This window comes from Squalius cephalus, assembly GCF_949319135.1.
Source record: "Squalius cephalus genome assembly, chromosome: 21".
Lineage (NCBI taxonomy): Eukaryota > Metazoa > Chordata > Actinopteri > Cypriniformes > Leuciscidae > Squalius > Squalius cephalus.
The window spans coordinates 4,703,065-4,727,557 of NC_137142.1; the positions used below are offsets into that span (position 1 = coordinate 4,703,065).

Genomic DNA, 24,493 nt, shown 5'->3' on the forward strand with positions numbered 1-24,493 from the left:
TTCAAATACTTAATCAGCATGGTGATCTGTAGTTCTTTTGACAAATGTTTTCTGGGAAAAGTTTTTTTGTCTTTACAATAAATCACTCAGTTTGATATTCTGAAGTTTTGCTTGCGTGTCCAAATCCGTTTTGAGGCCACTGTATGTGTTCATCTGCTCTAATCTGTGTCTGAGTAACGTGCTTCAACTACGCAGACACACACCAGAGCGAGTCGTGCGCCAGCATCAATAAAACCACAGACCAGCGTTCCCACAACGTCTGAATTCCCATCGGAGCCTCAGACGAGTCAGGAAGTCGAGAGAGGCACGCTTTCATTCTGACACTTCAAAACCACCGTTTCTTTTATTCCGTCATTCTATGAAAGGAGTGTAATTTGTGTCCATTCTTGATGAAGGACGCTAAATACAGAAATCTGCTTTAAGTGTTTTTCAAGCTAAAATATTGTACGTATTGTATGTAAAAAAAAAAAAAAAAAAAAAAAAAAAATATATATATATTTTTTTTTTTTTTTGCAGCATAGGAAGGAGCATAAGAGACTAGCAAACGGTCGTGTAATTCCATGTAGATCACATAGAGCTAGACATATTTCTATTCAAAATTCAACATTTTGTCATGCAATGGTTTTCCCACTGACAATATACCAATCACATTTATTTTATATAAAAACATCTTTCTTTAAAACGGGATAATTCATTTGAATCCATGAATTTGTTCACAATTGGATATTTTGGTCTGACAGAATGTATAAATCTCCCTCTGTAAGGCACCAGTTTCACAGAATGACTATTATTACTGTGATCTCGCACAGATGTAAATACCATGAAACTGCAGAAAAACTGCAGAAGAGCAGGAGAGGAATCAGAAGAACAGTGCTGTGATTGAGAGCGTGCTGATGTGGTTCAGTCACGCACAGTAAAGTTTCATTCCCCGCTCTCGCAATAGTAGAAATACACAAGAACACAGCCATGAAACAATGACATGAACCGTAAAATAAGTCTCAATCTTTTATTGACGCATTGATGAAAGATATTTTTAAAATGCTTTATCTTTGTATTCTTATTTGTTTCATACATGTCTAAACCATTTTTAACAAAAAAATAAGATTTTGCATTTAAATATATTAACTGTTATTTTCAAAAAAGTTTTCAAACATAATGTTTTTTTTTTTTTTTTTTTAAATCTTGAATCCATGAAATTTGTGGCAGGACAAGCACCATGTTTTGCGTCTTGCTTTCATGCAGTCTGTAATATAGCTGTTTGTGAATGTAAAGGGTCTGCAAAGTTTCAAAGGTCCTTTCCTCCACAAACCTACGCTAATATGCTAATGAGTGTTTCAGACACGCGAAGTAAGCGGTTGACCAATTATAACAGACAGGGCCATCTGACCAATCAGAGTGGAGCAGACCTTCGGAAAGGAGGGTTTTAGAGAAACTGAATCCTTAATCGAACCGTTTCAGACACTGTGAGAAAAGAACTGATGCTGGAACGTAAATTATGCAAAACATTTGTTTTTTGACCTTGGATGCATGTAAACCTATTGTAGGAGACCTTAAAAATGAAATTAGCTGCCTTCTGTTCAATTCCACAGTGAGCTGATTTTAAGTCTGTGCAAACAACCATGTAAACGTCAGATACTCACAGTGCATTTCCCATATCTGCTGTATTTGCGTCCCTTATCCGACACTGTGTAGAGGTAAATGAAGTTATCATGTGATCCCACTGCCAGCAGCGTGCCATCTGGGAAGAGGCAGAGAAACGGTGAGCAAGAGGGGCATTTGGCTGTCGGCTCAAAACAGGAATACTAGAAACACACACACACACTCACCGACAGAGAAGCGCATCACTGACAGCTGCTCATTGCCGTCTGTGTGAATGGCCACCAGGTCTCGAGTCTCTGCGTCCAGGGCATACCACCTGAGACACACACAAAACACTGTCTGAACTGCAGCCGCTAAACCATTTTAGTGTTAAATGGATGTACGTTTATGTCAAATTTCCCAGAAGAGATGACAGGTCACTTACTTCCCTGAGTGAGTGCCGATGGCAACAACCGAACCGCTAGGATGGAAGTCAGCGCAGTGCCCGTGCTCCTAAACACACATCAGTGAGCACACACACATTTTTTTTAAATTTTATTTACAGAAATTAGGAGAGACAATATATTAAAATAATAATAATAAAGAATAAATATAAATAATTAAATCTAATAATTCCAGATGTTTTAGAACTTACTGTATTTCAGGTTCACACTTTTCATGACCAATTAATTTACATGACGTCTTTCATGTTTACGTGATTTAAAAAAAAAAATGTATTCATAAATAGCAATTTCTACCTAAAGAAACATTTAAGAGTTTAACATAACCACAAAAAAATAATAATTTAATTTCAATGACTTTTCCAGGTCTGGATACCACACCTCCCTTCACATACAATAGGCTGTGGAAACCCTTGATCTTAAATTAAACCACATTTGAGGAGGAACAAATATGAAATATGTATTGATTTGAGCTGTTTGAACTTATTTTCAATTTTGATTTGCTTTGTTTAAAATAATGTTAAGCCATTTCACAGTCCTCTTGGGAGTGTGCTGTCGCCCCCTAGTGGTCCAAAAAAACTGATATGTGCACATCAACTAACTTCTGTATTATTGCACCATTACAAATGTAAGCAGCCTGCAGATAAGAGGACAAGGGGTAGTTAGTGGATATTTGGGGTGAGGAGTCCTTTTTATGAAGTATCTTTCAATCTTCAGCGAGTGCTTTGATTATAAATGAACCGCTGTTACAATAGGTGCTTCTGTGAAAAAGTTTTGGTATTTACCAAACTGTGCAACTTGTCTTTTTATTGATGCCTCAATAAAAATAAAAGATTTGCAAGAACCACTTAGGTTGTGGCATGTGTTGTAAAAAATGTTTGCCAAAAAATTCCTCAAGCACGTCTATTTATTCTGCTTTGTTTTTGGAGTTGTTTCTGGAATATTTAGCATATACCACATCTGGATGAAGGGAAAGTTTGACAAAGTCAAACAAACAGGTTTAATCCCTTTGGTATTTTCTGAATAATGAAACACTGGGCTATAATATAAAATGCTGTGACATTATTTTTTGTTAATAATAAGATACAAAATGCACAATTTATGGCAGTAACCACAGTGAGATTAAGTATAGAACCTAACTGTAGTCCTGGTTGGTTTTAATTGTGACCCCAAAAAACACCCCTAACGTCACACAGGAGGCTGAAGAACTATATTACCTGGAAAAGGGTGGCGTGTTGTGTGCATTATTACTAACAACTGTAATATTTAAATTAGCATTGGCTTGACAGTAGCAGTGTTTCATATCCAAGGTTCGAAAAAGAAAATGATAAAGCAGCGGTCGCGAAAGCTTATCGTTTGTGTGCGTTTTTAACCGTTGCTGTTTAAAAACAATTCATTTTAAACCGTTGAAACGCAATAAGCAGCGAAAGAGAACTTATTTAGCTAAATGCACGAGTGTCTGAGAAAGACGCTGCTCATAAAGCGTGTGAATAATGAACTGAGTTCTTTTTGCCACCTAATTGGGCTTGAACGGTCAAATAGTCTTAAGTGAAGGTAAACAGTAGAGAAAGAAACGCATGTGTAACAGTGTATTGGATCTGTGCATTCAGTCTTAAAGTGACAGAAGCCTAATAAACCTGCTGCCGTCTGTGTTATTAATGTTGATCAAACAACAGAAAAGAGAAAATCTCTCAGTGCTCTTGACTGAATCACTTTTTCAGTCAGAATACATGTAGACTCAATTCACACAGTGAAGATATTTAATGTTTTTATAAACATTTGATTACTTTTTACAATTTATGCAGGCTAGTATTTTTAATTTCTACTGCTTGAAGTTTTTCAAGTAGGTCTATTTCTTTGTTCTGTTGTAATTTGTCGTCTTATTGCTTGTAATTATTTTCTTTGTTCTTATGTTATTACTGACTGTTTACTTGTTTTCAGTAAGCTTGAGAGTTTTTAATATATATACAGTATATATATATATATATATATATATATATATATATATAATTATGAAATTTCAATGGAATCAAAAATTTTGATAATATAAAAACCTTATTTAAAGCAAAAAGAACAACAGCATTTTGTTATATAGATCATCATCGTGAATGATGTAGATTTTGGTCTCTGCCTAGCACAGAGTGAGAGCACATGTCCGCAGACGTGTGTTAGTGTGAGTGTCTTACGTCCAGCAGTCTGGTCCACTCCAGCGTGTGGTCCACTGAGCTCCAGAGACACACCTGCCTGTCCTGAGCGCAGGAGAGGAACAGGTCCTTGAAGGGGTGGGACGCCAAACCCCACAGTTCATCCGTGTGCCCCTACAAACAAAGACTCCCATGAAACTAACTCCACAACCACTGCAGGTAAAGCACATGTGTGATAACCACTGGCTCTGCTTTTGTGTGATTAACATCAACATGATTAGCTCTGGTTTTAGAAGCATGTTTGCTGACCCTCACTGAGGGTGCACAGGTGATTAGCGGTAAAGGTGAGGTTTACCTGCACTTCCACCTGGAACCCGTCGTTGAAGGTTCCTCTCAGAATGAAGTTGCGTGACGTTCCCACCAGGAACTGCTCCCCCTTGCCCTCGGCCACAGCTCGAATGGTGCCGTACTGATCTGGGACCTGAGGAAAAGCAAACAGACATTAGAGGTGTGTTATTTTCTTATGTTGCTATAAGAGCTTGTTATGTTTCTATATGCTATGGTTTACGGGTAACACTTCATTTTAAGGTGACAGTTACACGTAATGTGTACTAGAGTACACCGTAATAACAGTTGATTATGCATAATTACAAAAAACTAACCATAAACCAAACCCTAACCCTATAGTAAGTCCATGTAGTTAATTAATATTACTCAGTAATTACTTCTGTACTTAGACTGTAACAACATCACCATCAAATAATGCGTTACACTTTATTTTAAGGTGTCATTGTTACAGTGTAATTATAGATTTAAGTACTGTGTAATACAATTAACGACATGTACTTACTGTAGGGTTAGGGTTTGGTTGAGGGTTAGTTGCATGTAATTATGCATAATTTACTGTTATTACTATGGTAAGTACATGTAACTTATGTAACTGTAAAAAAGTGTTACCAAATAATGTGTTACTGATTTACTTTGCAATTAATATTTATCAGTATCTCATACACTCCCATTTAAAGGTTTGGGGTCAGTACAATGTGTTTTTAAAGAAATTACAACTTTTATTTATTTAAAGGATGCATTAATTTGATCAAAAGTGACAACCAAGACTTCAGTTCTTTTGAACTTTTGAACTATCAATCAATGAATCCTGAAAAAATAAATTATCTGATTTTTACAAATATATTCAGCAGCACAACTGTTTTCAACAGTAATAATATGATACATTGATAAATAAAACCTTAATTACTCCAAAATTTGATGAGGTAGTGAATAGCAGTTATTTATGTGTGTGTGTGTTTGAGTGAGTGAGTGTGTATGTGTGTGAGAGTAAGTGTATGTGTAAATGAGTGTGTGAGTGTGTATGTGTGTGAGAGTAATTGTGTGTGTAAATGAGTGTGTGAGTGTGTGTGTTTGTGTGAGTGAGTGAGTGAGTGAGTGTGTGTGTGTGTGTGTGTGTGTGTGTGTGTGTGTGTGTGTGTGAGAGAGTGTGTGTGTGCGTGCGTGCGTGAGAGTGAGTATGTGTGTGTGTGTGTGTGTGTGTGTGTGTGTGTGTGTGTGTGTGTGTGTGTGTGTGTATGTGAGTGAGTGAGTGAGTGTGTGCGTGCGTGTGAGTGGTGGGTATGTATGTGTGTGTGTGTGTGTGTGTGTGTGTGTGTGTGTGTGTGTGTGTGTGCGTGCGTGCGTGCGTGAGAGTGAGTATGTGTGTGTGTGTGCGTGTGTGTGTGTGTGTGTGTGAGAGCGAGTATGTGTGTGTGCATGTGTGTGCGTGCGTGTGAGCTTTAGTTCCAGTATGTCTCTCACCTCGATGTCTCTCTCTGGATTCAGGTCATGGTCCCACAGGATGATCTTGTGGTCTTTTCCTCCTCCTGTGAGCAGAGTGCCGTTCCTCATCTGACACAGAGTGAAGACACTCCCGTCGTGAGCCTTGATCTGACGCGAGATCTGAAACGCTCCTGTGGGATCATGGGACGGGTTAATCACACAGTTTCTGGGAACACAACACCACAAATATCCGTCCTGGCTAATGCACTTTATGTGCCAGACTGTTGGCCATCGGGGATGGGACAGGGCTTTTAGAAAAGCCAGTGAAAGAGAAGCTCAGAGATACGCTTGCCAGTGAGGCCAGGGGTGCATGTGTGTGTGATGATGATGCATTCTGGGAATTCCAGCAGATTATCACATCCTCCTGTAATAATACTGATGGCTCAGCAGCCTGTGCAAAGAGCCAAACCAAGGGAAATATAGAGCCCTGGAGTCCCTCAACACACACATAACTCCACACACACACTCTCACATTTCTGAGACAGAGAGTGTAGCTGAACAGACTGACGTTACACACGGTAACACTTCTACAGTTACATGCTATCTGCATATGCAGAGCCACAAGGCCAGGTCAGGACACCACATATGATGAATGATTCAAGAGAAGAAGAAGAACTTCATGCAACGCTCCACAACAAGAGACTCGCTTCTGTCTGCTGTTTTTGCATGCTATTTAATTTAATCTAATTTAATAATGATTCATAATGCAACAAGTTTTCATGCTGGAGCAAGAGAATTAGGTCAAGTTAGTTGACAAGTACTCTACCGTTCAAACGTTTGGGGTCAGTAAGATCTTTTGGTTACACTTTATTTTAAGGTGTCAGTGTTACACTGTAATTTTGCATTTAAGTACTGAGTAATATTAATGAACATCATGTACTTACTGTAGGGTTAGGGTTTGGGGGTTTGGTTTATGGTTATTTGTATGTAATTCCGCATAACTTATAGTTATTACTACAGTAACTACATAAAAATAAAGTTACTGATTTTTTTAGGTTTTTGAAAAGTCTTTTCGGCTCACCAAAAATACAGTAAAAGTTTTCAATTTAAAATAATGTTTTCCATTTAAATATATTTTAAACTGTAATTTATTCCTGTGATCAAAGCTGTATTTTCAGCATCATTACTGCAGTCTTCAGTGTCACATGATCCTTCAGAAATCAGCATAATATGATGATTTTAAAGCTCAAGAAACATTTCTGAATATGATCAATGTTGAAAACAAGAATTTTTTCCAGTATTTCTTCTTCTTTTTCATGATTCTTTGATGAATCTTTGAAACTTTATTTTGAGATAGAAATCTTCTGTAACATTGAAAGTCTTTACAGTTACTTTTGATCAATTTAATATATCCACAGAGAATAAAAGTATTAATTTCATTGAAATAAATTCTCACCGTGGGGCCAATCTTCTGATCAGGGGTCACTGATATGTAAATATAGAAAGTCATGTATATGCAAATGTAGAGGTTTGACATGAGCTACAGGCAGCTTAGTTTGCATAACTGCACTTACACTGTTACAGTACTGTATGTTTTCACAGATTAATGAACTCAAAATATCAAGGAAAGCGATTTGATATTGGGCTCTATGACAGTATGTGTCCTACAGGGGGCGCTACGCCACAGGACTGTAATGCACACGTTGAGGAGATAAATAAAGCAGTGATGAATGAGCAGGAGCTGGCACTGGTTCAGTCTGTGGTGCAGCCAATCCAGTTCCACAGCATGCCAGTGAAAACCATTACAACTCCAGGATCAACACTGAGAAAACTATCTGTCAACTCATGCACACACACTCCAGCACGTGTGCATGCAAACACCCGGTTTCAGACACATATTACCGGCTGTGGATTTCTGAACATCTTTAGAACTACTCTGCCACAGATTTCTAGAAGTTTCTCTTTCTGTAACTGTGTCCCTGAAATGACTGTCACTGTCATTACAGTGCTTCTGGGTAAAGAACTGATGGACATTATAGTGTTGACGAAACAAAAGATAACTTTAGAAGATACCTCAAAATGCCATGGCTCTAATAAGATATTTTTCGGGCAGTACTTTGGCTTTTTTTTTAAATGATCATCATGGTTGGAGTGAAGATTTCTGTGATTTGGGTCGCTCAGCATTAAAATATTTCAAAACATCCAAATGTCTCTATGTATAATATCTTTGTTTTTGATTATCTACACTACTGTTCAAACGTTTGGGTCATAAAATATCTGGGTTTTTTTTTTTGTTTTTTTTTAAGTATTAAAAAAATAATAATACGTTTATTCAACAAGGACAGTAAATTAATTTAGAATGTTACAAAAGACTCCAATTTTAAATAAATGCTGTTCTTTTGAACTTCCTGTTTCCTATCCTGAAAAAAAAAAACGCATCACTATTTTTTGTAACATTGATAATAATCAGAAATGTTTCTTGAGCATCAAATCATCATATTAGAGTGATTTCTGAAGGGTCATGTGACACTGAAGACTGGAGGAATGATGCTGAAAATTCAGCTTTGATCACAGCAATAAATTACACTTTACTATATATTTACAATAGAAAACAATTTAAAACTTATTGTAATAATATTTTACATTATTACAATTTTACTGTATTTTGAATCAAATAAGTGCAGCCTTGCTAAACAGAAGAGATTCTTTTTTGAATGGTTCTTCAGTTTTATTACTATTTTCTTATATGTTATCTAGCTTTTAAATCTGTTTCAGCTGAATTACACAAACATATGGCAGCACACATGGGCCTTAGAAGGTCAAATGTGAGGTTCAGCAAGGTTTTATTTGTTGCATTTACCACAGTGTAATAAATTCCTCTGTTTAACCGAGTGTATTTCTCTACTGAAGCGGATCATACACTGAGCTTTTCATCTCATTTTCACAGTGATGACATGAGAAATAAACAAAGATTTCCTTTAGTAGTGTGTCATCAGCCTTTTCTTGACCTGTGCAGTAACTTGTCTGTTACTGTTAATATGTCTTGTAATAAAACTCCCTTTCTAAGGCTCTGTTTACACGTGGTATTATAGGGTCATTTCACCCGTGGAGACATGAATGTGTATTGAAAGTGGGTCATTTATGTAGAAGAAATGTGAAATTATTTTTGAATTTGGAGCTTTCTAGACTGAGAAAAGCCAGAAAATGTATTTTTGGCTTATGTGGATGAAAGACAACAACTCCCAGAATGCACTTGCTTCGCTGCCCTACAAGGCCACTCCCAAGCCACGCCTACCGGTAAGACAGCGCAGTTGAAAACAAAAACATCAAGGCAAGGCTAGGCTACGAGTGAGTCTCCGTGACGAGTTTGCCCAAAATGTCCGGGATTCAGCTTTTGCGTTCTACAGTCGCCATTCATCATGTTTACTGTGGCGAGCAGGACGAGGCTGAGGGGCGCGGGAGAACGGCGCGAGGCCGGTGGCGTGATTACTGACGACCGACACCTGTGAGGCACTGTTCTCGTATCTCGCACGGAGGAGCAGGTATTTTCTTAGCAATGGTAAAACACACATCAACCGATCACGCCACCGGCCTCGCGTCTTTCAACCGATCACGCCACCGGCCTCGCGTCTTTCTCCCACGGCGCTAGCCTCGTCCTGCTCCCTGTATTACTGTGATTACTGATGAGCGCACCTGTGAGATGCACCGGTCTCATGGGCTATCTCTCACGGAGGTGCGGGTATTTTCTTAGCAATGTTAAAACGCAAATCAACCGATCACTTTAGCATTCATGTAAACATTACATTCAGATTCACCAATCGGGGTGAATTCAGTTAGATTGAAACAAAAGGTGAGCATGTAAACAATGGATGGCGACCGCAGAAAGCAAAAGCTGAATCCCGGACATTTTTGTCGATCTCGACGGCCGGACATGTCCGGGAAATAGAGTATGGTAACCCCTACTACTCCGCTTTCTTCGTCCCTGTTTTCTGCAGGTTTCTGCCGTTGAAATCAAACGCACTCGCACTGATCTGTGATAGGTCTGTTAGCGCATTAGGTCCAACCCCCTATGGGCGGGTTTGAAAGGGTGGATCTAGTGCTTGTAGTCTTAACAGAAATCCCCCCCTCTTACACTTCCTCCTACAATGACGCAAAATGACGATTTTTGCGTCATTGTAGGAGGAAGTGTAAAGAGGTAAATACAGATTTCTCTCGTCTCGGGGGAAAATGAAAAAATGTTGCATGACCATTCAATAGTATGACTGGATTTCTAACAATGCAAAGCTTAATGCAAATGGGTGAAGTGTCCCTTTAAGATGCGTTCTGGTCGATCGGATCACAAGTAGACGAGGGAGACACATTCCCGTTAACACCTGGTGTTTTAATCCATCTCTTTTGTCCACTTTCATCCACTTCTGTCCTGATTTCTTCAAGGGGAGGGTCTATGGGCTGGTAAATGTATGGACTTTTTCAGATCTTTTAATCTAATGGATGAAATAAGCTCACATAATGAACACGACTGGAGACTTTTGCAGCAGTTAAAACTAGTGGTGGGCCGTTATCGGCGTTAACGTGCTGCGTTAACGCGAGACTCTTATCGGGCGATTAAAAAAATATCGCCGTTAATCTATTCTCCAAGTTGAGTTGGGAGCTGGCTCTATACTACACAAGCTATGATGTGACGCAATCTACCCACGGCCGCGAGGTACACCCGGCTGCAATGCATCATATTCGTCGTCATCTTAAGTGAACACGGCTGAAAGTGAAAGCTGGTGAAAAAGATCGGTGCAACATCCATTATTTGGACTTGGTTTGGATTTAAGCTGTCCGACGAGCAGCAGCAAAATAGACAGAGTGTGTGGGGTCACAGTTCGGTAAATTAACACACGACTAATCCGTTCTACCACCTCAAATTCAAAACGAATTGGCGGGCGTATTATTCCCAATATATCTTAGTGGTGTAGCATATAATCTCTGTCTGCGCCCGATTTTAAGAATCGTTGTTGTGTTTCTTTTTAACTGAAAAGACATCAGTTAGACAATATTCTAATTTTAAATTTGGGGTTTCATAAGCTCCAAGCCATAATAAACATTAGACCTACTTAAGTTTCTGCAGCTAGTGTACTTAAATTTTATTTATCTGCAAAATTATGTTGTATACTTACAGTTTTGCACAATATATGTTCTCAAAACTACATACACCCTTTCAAAAAAAAAAAAAAAAAAAAAAACATTTAGCAGTTGTTTAGCAGGGTCTGTGTAACCTGTTCTGAAATGGTTTTATTATAATATATATCGTTATCGCAAGAGGCTGCAATGTATATCACAATATGGATTTTAGGCCATATCGCCCATCCCTAATTGATAGCCTATAGTAGTTGATAATAACATAGGCCTACCTAATGTTGCCTACGGACGGTAACAGTACAGTAGTAACCTTTTAAAGTCTATGAGTAGAACAGCTTTATCAAGCAGTTTGTGATGCATTTTGGAAACAGGAGATGAGCCCCTGGTCTAATGCGCCACCTGGCTTGAGAAACCCGTTCTCAAAGACTTACTTTTATAGTCATTATTTGGGTACCACACATATTCTGAATGCCTTCGGCAGAATTCAAATGAGCCATTTTAATCTAGATTAATTTCAAAATTAATCTAGATTAATCTAGATTAAAAAAATTAATCTATGCCCACCTCTAGTTAAAACACATTCGATCTCATGAGCGTTTACACTACGAAATCAATTCGAATGTGTTTTCAACTACCTGTGGAAGTGGTCGAAAGTGGAAAGTATTTAGCATCGTCCACTTGTGATCCGATCGACCAAAACGCATCTTAATACCAAGTGTAAACGGAGCCTTAGAAAGGAATGTGGTTATGCACTGATCCCCTGTACGCATCTGGCCTCTTCTTCTATGGTGAGCAGATTGTGATTTCTTTGCTGACAGCATGAACTTCTCTTTGGTTTCAGAGGGAGCAGAAGAGCGCAGGAGATCAGACTATGTTTGGAGGAGAATACCATCACTGCAGCCACAGGACTTTTTGTGAGGAAATGCAGGTGATGATGGAAAAATGATAATGTGACATGTATATATATGTGTGTGTGTGTGTGTGTGTGTGTACCTTTCGGCCCTTTCCCTGGCGCTGGTTCAGCCGTGCTGCGGGTCCATATCAGCATGATTCCTCCTGAGTCTCCAGTCAGGATGTCTCCATTATTAAGGAAAGCCAAACACTGCACAAATTTGGGCTTCTCATATTTCTGTCATAGAGACACAAACAAAAGTAATGAATGTATGAACTCTGTACTAGTCTGCACTTTGTGCATCAAGCTGACATGCAGAACTAGTCTAGAAATGCTTCTTGGAAATATCGCTAAAATAAAATCTATCTTCACCACCCTTTTGACTCTATTTAAATCAATATTTATGAATTTTCTCTGAAATCATCTTAAAGTCAGATTTCCCCCCCAACCATCATAGGATCTACGTTGTCCATAGCAGTTCGGTACAGGATCAGAACCGTGTCTCTTCGCAGCAGATCTTCATTTGTGTGTAACGGAGATGTAATTCCTGTCACTGTTTGACTCCTTTACACATTTTATAAGCTCTTCATGATTTCTCAGCTGGTCAAAATGCCATCATATGTAGCTACACACACACACAACGAACCCAGAACACAGTTTGAAATCAGAGACTCGGTTAAACACTCTTGGACTCACGAGTTGCAAGACAAATCTAATGATGCAGTTTCTGGGAAACTCAATGGACAAATTAAAAGTGCATTAAAAAAAAACCCTCATGATTTTAATGATGTGCATAAAATATATCAGTGATATGCGTGTCCTTACGCCAAAGATGCCTTGTTTGCGCGCCAGTGAGGAGCCGCTCCAGGTCCAGAAGAAAATATGGGATTTCCCACAAGTCACAATGGTGTTGGCGTCAGTCGGGTGAAACTCCACCGCTAAGACCACTTCATTGGTTGTCTAATAAAACAGTACATTGACAAAACTATTACATGAAGAACAAAGAGATGAGGGTGAGATAAAAGAGGAATGTGCAATGAAACAGGGTACAAGTGGAACAGACATGGCAAAACATGAAAGAAGGAGAAGGAGAAGGAAACTGCAACAAGATGAAAACGGATTGAGAAGAAAGGAGAAGGAAATAAGATAAGGGCAAAGAAAAGAAAGGGACAAAGGAAGGGAGGAAGGGAGTGGTGATATGTGTGAGAAGAATGAATAAAAAGAGTGTATCCACATACCTTAATCTCAGCAATTTTTGATTTCTTCTGCCAGTCCCACACAGTGAGCATGTGCTCATTAGAGTCATCGATCACACTGAGATGAGTGCCTGAGTCCTACACACACACACACACACACACTGAGCATCAATGACTGTTTACAAACAAATACACTTCCGGTTTCTTCAGTCATCCATGAAAAGAGCTGTTAATATTTGCATTTTATTCTAATAGAGCTTAATATGACCCAAAAGTGCTGCATCTGGTGTTGAAACAACCAGGTTAAAAAGACTTGAGTTTTTCCTCCTGGATCATAGATGTCCATCAAAACCAGAAGATCAGGAAAAACAAAACTCATCACAAATGATAGTTCATGAATTCTAGTCATGATCACCTCTAATAGACATGACTGCCAGAGTCGGCCTTTGCATTTCTGACGCCTGTTTCAAATCATTTTTCAAAAGTGCTGATATTCAGCAAAACAGCACTCTTGCTCGTGGGATATTGCTTAACTAACTATATGAAGAGTTCAGATGCAAAAGCCATCTGAAATTTTCCTCTAGAATGATCATTTTTATCAACCTCGTATATTTAAGTTCAATAATTTCACTTAAATGGCAATGCAAATTACCAATTAATTGTCATTTAAGTGAAATGACTTAACCTAAATATACAAGCTTTATACAAATTATCATTTTAGAAGAAAATTTCAGATGGCACTTAGAGGCTTTTGCATCTGAACTCTTCATATTCACTATGAATATTAAAAACAAGAATTTACACAGAGACATTTCTGCCCCATATCTTGAATTTTGGGGGCATTTTAATTAATTTCCAGCCCTGTCCGTGCCCTATCTGTGATAGAGAGGGGCTGTTCATTTAAATGAGCAAATACTAAAACCATGAGATTTGAGGGTTCGGTGTAATAGGAGATAAGAAAAAAAGCCAGACTAAAAAGGTTTGCTTTTAATTTAGATTTAAAAGTTTCAGTATTTCCTGCACATCTCATGGGGCAGAATGACTAAAAGCAGCATCCCTAAATCTTTTAGTTTTACTTAGTATAACTACTAAAAAAAAAAAATAAATAAATCGGAGGATCTGAAAGTCCTTCAAGGTTCAAAAACTGGAAGCATTTTTGAGAGGTAGTCTTGTGTAAGACCAAACAGTCTGCTTCGTCCTTTCAGTTTAACAGCATTGAAGAGGGCAAATGTTATCATTCAACTGAACTCTGCATTTTAAACACATTATGTTCTTCATCCCTGAATGAACAAGGTTTTATAGAGTATTAATTCATCTGCTTAGGTATTGTTAATGGTATGATCCATTTCAGGGGTGGCCAAAATTATGATTTTAAATCAGTCAGAGCTAGAAATGTATCCTTATAATTCCAGGTAAATCTTCATATGACCTTCTTTGACCCCCCCCCCAACTTCTTGTTTTGATGTCCTTCAGGAGACCAAGGCTTCTTTAGTGGAGTCAGACCCCACCAAACCCCCCCGTAATTCACAGCCTGGACATAATGAGTCCTTCCTTCTGGTCTTCTGGTCTCAGTTTTGGATTAATTGTAGTCTTTGGTAGACCAGAATGGAGGGTATTGTTGAGGGAGTTGTTAGGCAATGCTCATTAAACACACAGTGAAATGCAAAAAAATAGACTCACGGCTTTAGAGAAAGCGAGGGATCCAACTCCTCTCTCGAAGGTGCCGAGGCCGATGATCTGCAGCGTGGATAGACTGACCGAGTCCCAGACTCTCACGTGTGGCTGGAGCGGCTGAGGATCACCAAAGATTACAGGAAACATTCAAAAAGCTTATTCTGATAAGCAAGCAACATTGTCAGTAAATAACAAGTAGTATTACGGGAAAACTAAATGCAACATGAACACTGCAAAGTGCTTTTACAGCGTTTAGTGGTTTAGGTTCTTTAGGGATCCTCTGGAAACTTGCCAGCTAAATGTGTTTGTTTTTGTCCTTTCAAGACATACTGTTTGTCTTGAAAGTTTGTTTGCTAAAGCAGAATAAAAACTAGCCAGTTCTTCTAGATCTGTTCTCCTATTTTGCATATCTAAAGGCAACATTTGACAATGAAGTACAATACTTTAAAGGGATACTCCACTTTTTTTGGAAATAGGCTCATTTTACAACTCCCCCAGAGTTAAACAGTTGAGTTTTACCGTTTTCGAATCCATTCAGCCGATCTCCGGGTCTGGCGGTACCACTTTTAGCATAGCTTAGCATAATGAATTGAACAAGACAAGACCATTAGCATCTCTCTCAAAAAAATGAACAAAGAGTTTCGATATTTTCCTATTTAAAACTTGACCCTTCTGTAGTTACATCGTGTACTAAGACCGACGGAAAATGAAAAGTTGCGATTTTCTAGGCTGATAGAGCTAGGAACTATACTCTCATTCCTGCGTAATAATCAAGAAACTTACCATGAATCCAGCAGGCGTAATGATATGACGCAGCGCCTGATAATAGTCCCCAGCTCAGTAGCCTATTATCAGGCAGCATACGCTGCGTCATATCATTACGCCTGCTGGACTCATGGTACGGCAGCAAAGTTTCTTGATTATTACGCAGGAATGAGAGTATAGTTCCTAGCCATATCAGCCTAGAAAATCGCAACTTTTCATTTTCCGTCGGTCTTAGTACACGATGTAACTACAGAAGGGTCAAGTTTTAAATAGGAAAATATCGAAACTCTTTTTGAGAGAGATGCTAATGGTCTTGTCTTGTTCAATTCATTATGCTAAGCTATGCTAAAAGTGGTACCGCCAGACCCGGAGATCGGCTGAATGGATTCGAAAACGGTAAAACTCAACTGTTTAACTCTGGGGGAGTTGTAAAATGAGCCTATTTCCAAAAAAAGTGGAGTATCCCTTTAACAGATCCCTGGAAGGAAAAGTAAAGAATGACATGTAAAAACTGAGAAAATGCTATAAGAAAATCTACTTATACTGACAGGACAAAACACAGCAACAACAATAAGCTGTATAAATCATTTGTATGAAAGCCTACATACTCGATAGAGACGACTATACAACCGACAGGATTGTCTAATGTTTTTGAAAGAAGTCTCTTCTGCTCACCAAGGCTGCCTTTATTTGATGAAAATTACAGTAAAAATAGTAATACTTTAATATACAGTACCTGTCAAAAGTTTGAAAACATTATCATTTTAATGTTTTTGAAAGAAGCCTCTTCTTCTCACCAAAACTGCATTTGTATAATCAAAAATACAGTAAAAACAATAATATTGTGATATATATTATTGTTTTCTATTTTAATACATTTGAAAATGTCATTTATTTCTGTGATCAAAGCTGTATTTTCAGCATGATTGCTCCAGTCTTCAGTGTCACGATTCTTCAGAAATCAGTCTAATACGAGGATTTGATGCTCAAGAAACATCATTATGCTCTTGATGCTCAGCCGCTTCATTATTTTTTCAGGATTTCTTGATAAATAGAAAGCTTTATTTATTTGAAATTGATCTTGCGTAACAATGGAAAAGTGTTTGTCACTTTTGATCAATTTAATGCATCCTTGTTGAATACGAGTATTACTTTATTTAGAATTGTTTTTTACTGAAGGCAAACTTTTGAACAATAGTGTACATCGAGGCAAACATACAGGAAAGTTATTGTTTCATCATAATAGTTATGTTGATCAAACTCACCCTGCCATCCTTATCCACTCCTGCGATCTGTCCTGTGGCGATACGGATCTTATCTGGGTGAACAGCAAGACTATGAGAGAGAGAGAGAGAGAGAGAGAGAGAGAGAGAGAGAGAGAGAGAGAGAGAGAGAGAGATAGAGAAAAAAAGTTCTAAAAGTTAGAAAAATTCTAAAAGTTCGCCCAAACACCCCAAACAATGCATGCAGAGCAGAACTCGGTATATTCCCTCTGAAAATTAAAATCCAAAAAAGGTCAATTAAATTTTGGCAGCATTTAAATCAAGCTGATAAAAATTCCATTGCATACAAAGCTCTCCTGAGCAACCAGCGGGGTTCAGATGTCCACCCCCTGGACCAGCTGGCTCAGAGGTACATGGAGATAAACACAGTCAGTAGTGGACAGACAGGCAGAGAGAGAGACAGGTACACTGAGCATCAGAGTCGCCACAGACACAATCCTCAGTCTTCAATCAAAAGATTTGAAAATAAATTAAAAGACGAGTATACAGAACAATGGCAAAATGAAAATAAAATACATCACAAACTCCTCTGTTATCAATCCCTGAACAGAGATATCCAATTGGCCGAATATCTCAAAACAAAAAATCCAAAAGAAATACGAATTTTAACAAAATACAGAGTCAGTGACCACGAGCTGGAAATTGAAAGAGGTAGACATTTAAAAGTGTGGAGACCAAGAGAGGAACGTGTCTGTACACACTGCCACCAGGATATCGAAACAGAATTACATTTCCTATGTACATGTCCCAAATATGAAGACTTAAGAACCAAATATTTCCAAAAATTTGAAAAACATATACCAGGCTTCACTACCTACACTGAGGACAAAAAGCTTCCTTTTTTATTAGGGGAAGATAAAAGCACAGCATGGCTAGCAGCTAAATATGTCTTCTCCTGCCACAATACAAGGCTAAATTAATAGAAAATTGTTTAAGAGGTATTTATACAAGTTATGTATTATATATATGTATATATATATATATATTTTTTTTTTTTTTTGTTATTATCTTGTTTGTCTGTATTCTCTTCTTTTTTATATGTACATATATATATATATATATGTGTATATGTATGTATGTATGTATGTGTATGTATATGTATGTGTATGTGTGTATATATATATATATTATTGTTTCAATGTACCCTTTGAGGGACATGCACAGAATGTGTTTAGTATCTGCATCTACATCATAATTATCCTGTTTACTTGTATTACTATATCAGATGTATTAACTCCTTGTTGTTGTTTATATTTGTTCTTATGCTTTGGCAACACAGATGCATTTTTTTTTGTCATGCCAATAAAGCAACATGAAATTGAAAATTGAAATTGAAATTGAAATTGAGAGAGAGAGAGAGAGAGAGGAGAGAGAGAGGAGAGAGAGAGGAGAGAGAGAGAGAGAGAGAGAGAGAGAGAGAGAGAGAGAGAGAGAGAGAGAGAGAGAGAGAGAGAGAGAGAGAGAGAGAGAGAGAGAGAGAGAGAGAGAGAGAGAGAGAGAGAGAGAGAGAGAGAGAGAGAGAGAGAGAGACATTCACTCATCAACACTGTTGAGGTGAACGCAGCTTTGGGTTTTGATCGTCTGTTTGTCACCAAGTAAATATACAAGCTCTGCCAACCTAACTGCTGTTTAGAGATTGGTCTGTCCAGATACTGATATCTACAGACAGGCGTGAATTCCACTATTTTCATAGTTTACAAAATATTCACACAATAAATGAAACATAAAATGTTTTATTATTTATTGATAAGGCTGTCTGTGGACTCTAGAACTGAGATAACAGGGAGGTCAAGCTTATGGAACAATGTCGACAATCTCAAAAACCCAACTGTATTGGTCCATCACTATTTGTGTGGTAACAGTGGTTGTTGAAACGTTACCCATGTACTTCAAAGATGTACTATATATAAGTGTATGTACTTTTAAGACCCCCGATATTTTGTTTTGACTTCCTGTCAGGGGTTCAAGTAATATCAGACTACCCCAAACCACACATTATTTTCAACCTGGTTAAAATGATAAGGATAACACTTTATTTTAATGTGTCCTTGTTGCAAGTTACATGTAGTTATAGTAGTAATAACAGTAAATTATGCATAATTACATGCAACTAACCCTCAACCAAACCCTAATCCTACCCTAACCCTATAGTAAGTACATGTAGTTGCTTAATATTACTCAGTACTTAAATGTATAATTACACTGTAACAGGGACATATTAAAATAAAGTGTAAACAAGTTTTAAACTGAATTGTCCAATTAATGGCATTGAATTTGGACATGTGCGCTGTGAAGCTCGCACAAGACGTGACAGTCCTCTGTGCTTCACCAGCATCTTTCAAAGAAATATTCAGTGAGAGTTGGTCATTTAATCAAGACCATCAGATAACTGCATGTCCTCAATCACACCGTACGTGTTTTCCTCTGTCTCACCATTTGACACAGTCCGTGTGTCCTAAGTAGTGGCGCTGTGTCCTCTCCTCGTAGTTGAAGAGCACGACCACCGAGGCGATGAAATACACGATCTCACCGGTGGGCAGCAAGTACACGTTTGCACGGCAGTCACGACCCCTGTATCCATATCTATCCGTCCAAGTCAAGGAGAACACAGCTAAACAGCAAAAACAAACTATACAATAACTTCTGAAGGCACTTTTTGTCATATCAGTTCAATGCTTTACACATCTGTCAGTGAATTTAATTCATTTGGGGTGAATCAACTTAAAATATTTCAGTACATTTTTCATTATTTGACAACCGTAGTAAATATTATACTTTTCTTGCCTTATAAGATTGAATCCATTTTAAAACTAAATTTACAAATTATTTTCTTACATATTATGTATATGCTTTCAAACTGGAATTTTATGTCATTATTTTGCCTATGTAAAGCATTTTAAATGGCCATTGTTAATGAAATGTGTTCTATAAATAAACTTAGCTTGATCTGCTTAAAGAGCAAATGCAGAAATACTACTATGTGCTGAGTGCAACTGATGCTAGAAAGGATACACCCACTCCAGTTTCAGTCTCTCTGGGGGAAGTTCGGTGCGCACCTCGTCGTAGTTCTCCACGTCCGATGGGATAAACATTGTGATAGGTCGTCCTCGCATGAACATTTTGATGTAGTCTCCCTCTGTGAAGAGATTTGATGAAGAAAAGATATTCTAAGACAAAATACTAGAATTTTTTTTTTATTAAGAATGAATGATTATTAAAATTAGCAGCTATTATATGAAACGCATCTCAAACAAAACTCGTGTTTGTTTGTGTGAAGTACATGCATCTGGAGATTACACTTTGAAATAAGTAGAAATTTGCCAGTGCACAGTTTGCTAGTCAATTTTAGTCATTTTAACATAACATACACACAGCATATAGGTTACCTTCTAACATTGCTCCTGGTAACTTAACAGGTTAACAGTTTTTACATTTTTGTTTCTAAGTGAAGCTCTTTGATGGAGTTAGTAAAGCTCATGCGTTTAACTCATTAAAAAAACCCAAGCAAATCAAAATTGAAGCCTAGAGCGCCGTGCAGAAGGGCCAGAGCAATGAGAATGCCCAAGTTATACTGTGATTTAATAAAGAAAAGAAAGTTTCAAGCAGAAATATGAAAAAATGGACAGAGTGAGGCAGAAAAAAAATCATGATGTTTTCTCTAGTCTCCAGAATCATTTTGTGCTGTTGTTACGTCATCATGTAATTATATAAAGTATTTAACACAGACCAAGACATCTGACCACAGAGAACCTATAAAAAATAAATCACCAGTATATTCTTTACCGTCATAAACTGTCATAAAATCTGCCCACAAATAATATTTCACTGATCATTTACTCACCCTCATGTTGTTCCAAGTCTTATGTGGAACATAACAGAAAGAAAATGTCTTTGTGTTTTTGTTTTGTTTTTTGGTTACCAACATTCTTCAAAATATATCTTTTTTGATATATGATTTTTTAGCATTATGGTAAAAATGTGCGCAGTTCTCATAAAAATAATGTTATAATGGATCATTATAATAAATTGAATTGTCTTTGTACAAAATGTACTTTTTTATGTCTTTGATTTTGGGGTGAAATATGGGCTAGATGTGTTCTTGAGCGGTTTGGTGAGATTCAGCCGTAAAGCTGTTCTGGCATCATTACTTCAGAAAAACACATTCCTCTGCTAATGAGTTACTGGTGGTGAATCTCTAAGTCACCTATTTAGACCAACTGAATTGTGAGAAGACATGAACAAGCGAGATGTGTGTTCGTCGTTTGTCCCGGGAGGAAATTTTATTTAAGATTTTGAGGAACAAAAGCAACAGAGAGACAGAAGAAAAGTGGGAGAAGTGACTGAGCATTGATCTTTCAGATCGATCAACATGTTAAGAGAATTAAAGTGGGATTAGTGGCAGAAACGCTTATAGTCCAGCCTGAAGCGTGTACGGGAGCTTTCGGCGGCTTTCGGCCCTGGAGAGAGGAAGGCCTTACCTTGACTGTTTTTTTCACGGGTTGACATTTTAGCTGGGTATGGAACAGAAATGATAATCTCTCAAAAAACAAACACAGAAAGAATGACAGACAAGGAACATGTCAAAGGTTTTTAAGATGGGTGTGATCATTAGAAAGAACTAGAACAACAAATGAGAAACCACAAGTCAAAGGAATGCAGTTTGTGCACGTCTTTGCCAAGATTAAAATGTCTTGAGAGATGGAGGTGGCGCTCACACCTGTACTGTTCTCGGCCCAGGGCTAAATCCAGCCTCGGGATGAGGTCGTTCCGGGGCACACTTCGCCCGCGACCACTGGCATGAGCCTCGAGCTAAGAGTATTCTTCAGTGTCACTGCTAATCTTGCCCTGGGGCAATGCCAAATACTAAGAGCTATCAGTGGCATCACGCTAGCTTTCATTTACACTTATGAAACGATTTTTACAGATGTTGCTACTGTGCAAATGACGTGTACGTAAGAATTTGATTTGTTTTAATGTGCACAAAAGGTCTGAAACCTTGCACAGGGCACCAGTTTCGCCTGCACCACTGTGGTACGGGAAATGAGAGGAACACATTAGGAAAAAATTAAGTTGAAACATAATAGATCACGTAAAAGGCAAAATGAGACTTTACCTTGGCTGATGACTGGATCTCTGTGTCTGAAGAGGAAATGGGAATAAAATAAAAATATTGTTAACGCAAGACAAAAATGGCATGTTTGTTCAACTCTAGGAATGTGTTAAAGGCATGTGTTACATCCAAAATAAAAATTCATTTATATTGGCATCCTTTGCTCACTCTCATTATGTTCCCAACTGATATGACTTTTTTTTCCATAGAACACAAAAAGAGGATTTAAGCAGAATATCCAACATTCTCCTTTCCATACAATGACAGCGAATGGAAATTAATGTCGTCAAGGTCCAAACAATAAAGTCCCATCAGTTAAGTAAGGAATAACTGACAACATTTTGTCCTTAAAACGCTCTTGTGTGTGGGACTACTTTCTTAAGCATCTCATCCCATGCCTTCATTGCTCCGAGAGAGAGAGAAAGAGAGAGAGAGATTAAGCGTGTGTGAATCACCTGAGTCTGTGTCTAAATTAACTAATGTAAAATTATAGAGCCTTATTGTAAAGTGTTACCAAAATTACATAAAAGCACTATAAATGCATCATAAGTTATATGTTATGGCGGAGGATAAGATTATCTGTGAATAGCCACACAAATTTCGCCCATCACTGTCAGACGACTTGAAATATAGCGCACAAGTGCTATAGTTTTATGTTAGTGTTTGGAACGTGACAGTGTCCATCCCTTTTCAATTTTGCTGATTGAAAAAGAGCACATCAGAGATTCTGCATAACTTTTGATGGGAAAATGAACAAAATGAGGGTGAATGAAGAATTTCTCTTCAGAATTTTCAAGCAAGAAGCAAGTGCCACGGGTCAATTAGATTATTTGGATTATTTGCAATAACACATGACTAGGCCCAGATGGAATCTGTGGACTTTTTTGCATGTTATGTGCTGAAATTGGATGAATGAATGAATGAATGGAATGAGTGGAATGAATTCAAACTAAGATAAAATGAATTGAACATCAAGTACTAAACTACACTTTGGTAGCTGAAAGCATATTACCCAAAATAAATAAAACATTGGATGCATTGAGTATCGGTGTAACTTCCTGAATGATTGCATTCCAATTCACTGGAAATCTCTGGAGCTTCTTGGATTTTTTTTTTCTTGGAACAGTTATCAAGAAAAATGACTTAAAAAGCATCATTAAAAGATAAAATACTATCTACAATAAATAAATCAACAGCATGAATCTTGTTAAGGGGACGAAAGGAAGCTAACACTTACTTCTCTGCATTCTTCACCACTTTGGACAGCAGTTTGGATGTGGAGGCTGCTTTCACCAGCTTATTCCTGTTCTCCTCTCCACTGTCCCATGTGCTACTCTGAGAACGCTCCATTCCTCCACCACGCTTTGCACTGCTACCCCTGCCGGAGAAGTAAATTACACAAGAAAAACGTATTTCATTGGAAAAGGAAGCGTTAGCAGAGAAGCTGAAAAGCAAGTCCAGGGGAGAAGTTAAATATTTAGACGAGAGGTATTCTGAGCTTGGAGGTAATGAAGCTAATAAAACATCTAGATAGATCTACACCAAAAACGGGCCACAGGTTTGTTCTGACAATTTTAGAGATGCTACCACTATCCAGATCCTCCAAACACAAATACCCACTCCTCCAATTTGGTTAATTTCAAACTGGAAGCCAGAAGTCAAGCAACACCCCTTGAAAGTCAAAGATGCATCCCTCAGGTTAAAGATCATGCATATGCCAAAGCATAATCCACTCGACGGTTAGTCCACACTGGGGAGCTGAAAACTTGAAACCCAGTCCTGTGGTAAGTTGCATGATATTGTTTGGGGGAAAAGGTGCCACACAGCCAAGCTAAAGGAAGGTAGAGAAGGAAAAACATCAGAGATTTAGAAAGGGAAAGTAGAGGAGCGTTTTCCTCAGGCGAAGCTGTATGCAAGAAGAAAACGTTAGCAAACTTGTTTTCTGGACCATCCCTTCTGAACAGGAGGCTTGTGTGGGGGATTGTGGGATTGACAGAAAAGCAAGTAGAGCGTCAAACATGTTGGGAGATTCTGAACTTTATGCAAACTAAAGGCCATTAAATGAATTCATTAATGATGGATAATCATGGAGCCTGAACCAGCAACCTTCTGGTTACCAGCAATTTAGCCAGTACGCCACATCTCCCTCACCTTAAACTCGTAAAAATAAAGCTTACAAAAGGGCATTTCCATAGTGAAGCCATAGATGAACAATTTTAGGTTTTCCAAAGATCTCTTTAGTGAACAGCTCTTAAAAGAACCCTTTTGTGTGAAGAACATTTTAATAATCTAAAGGAACTTCATGGAACCATATATGCCAATAAATAACTTTTACTTTTAAGAGTGTGGTGGAGAATATGTAGCTCAGGGGAGAAGGTTTGTTATAAGTGATCCAGAAACTCACAGAGGTACACACAAACATTAAAGCCCAAAGTATACTTAGTTTTCTGAGTGTGTTTGTGCGCATTGGGAATTTCATCATCAGCATAGTAT

At 38.0% G+C, this 24,493-nt stretch overlaps 1 protein-coding gene across 6 annotated transcripts in view; it reads right to left on the reverse strand.

The window, feature by feature from the left end:
• The window catches only part of eml4 (EMAP like 4), a 108,108-nt gene that overhangs the window by 12,079 nt on the left and 71,536 nt on the right, over positions 1-24,493 (reverse strand). For 4 of the 6 annotated variants that reach the window (XM_079855022.1, XM_079855025.1, XM_079855024.1 and 1 more), the window contains 16 exons: positions 23,238-23,378; positions 22,004-22,029; positions 21,369-21,401; positions 19,903-20,026; positions 19,324-19,473; positions 16,873-16,942; positions 14,849-14,959; positions 13,211-13,306; positions 12,798-12,932; positions 12,074-12,209; positions 5,993-6,144; positions 4,539-4,664; positions 4,226-4,357; positions 2,024-2,091; positions 1,827-1,915; positions 1,641-1,738 (listed from right to left, as the gene is read on the reverse strand). In XM_079855022.1, the coding sequence (XP_079711148.1) occupies positions 1,641-1,738; positions 1,827-1,915; positions 2,024-2,091; positions 4,226-4,357; positions 4,539-4,664; positions 5,993-6,144; positions 12,074-12,209; positions 12,798-12,932; positions 13,211-13,306; positions 14,849-14,959; positions 16,873-16,942; positions 19,324-19,473; positions 19,903-20,026; positions 21,369-21,401; positions 22,004-22,029; positions 23,238-23,378 (1,687 nt within the window). The remainder of the gene's footprint in view (positions 1-1,640; positions 1,739-1,826; positions 1,916-2,023; positions 2,092-4,225; positions 4,358-4,538; positions 4,665-5,992; positions 6,145-12,073; positions 12,210-12,797; positions 12,933-13,210; positions 13,307-14,848; positions 14,960-16,872; positions 16,943-19,323; positions 19,474-19,902; positions 20,027-21,368; positions 21,402-22,003; positions 22,030-23,237; positions 23,379-24,493) is intronic. The other 2 variants (XM_079855026.1, XM_079855023.1) reach the window with 1 other exon arrangement.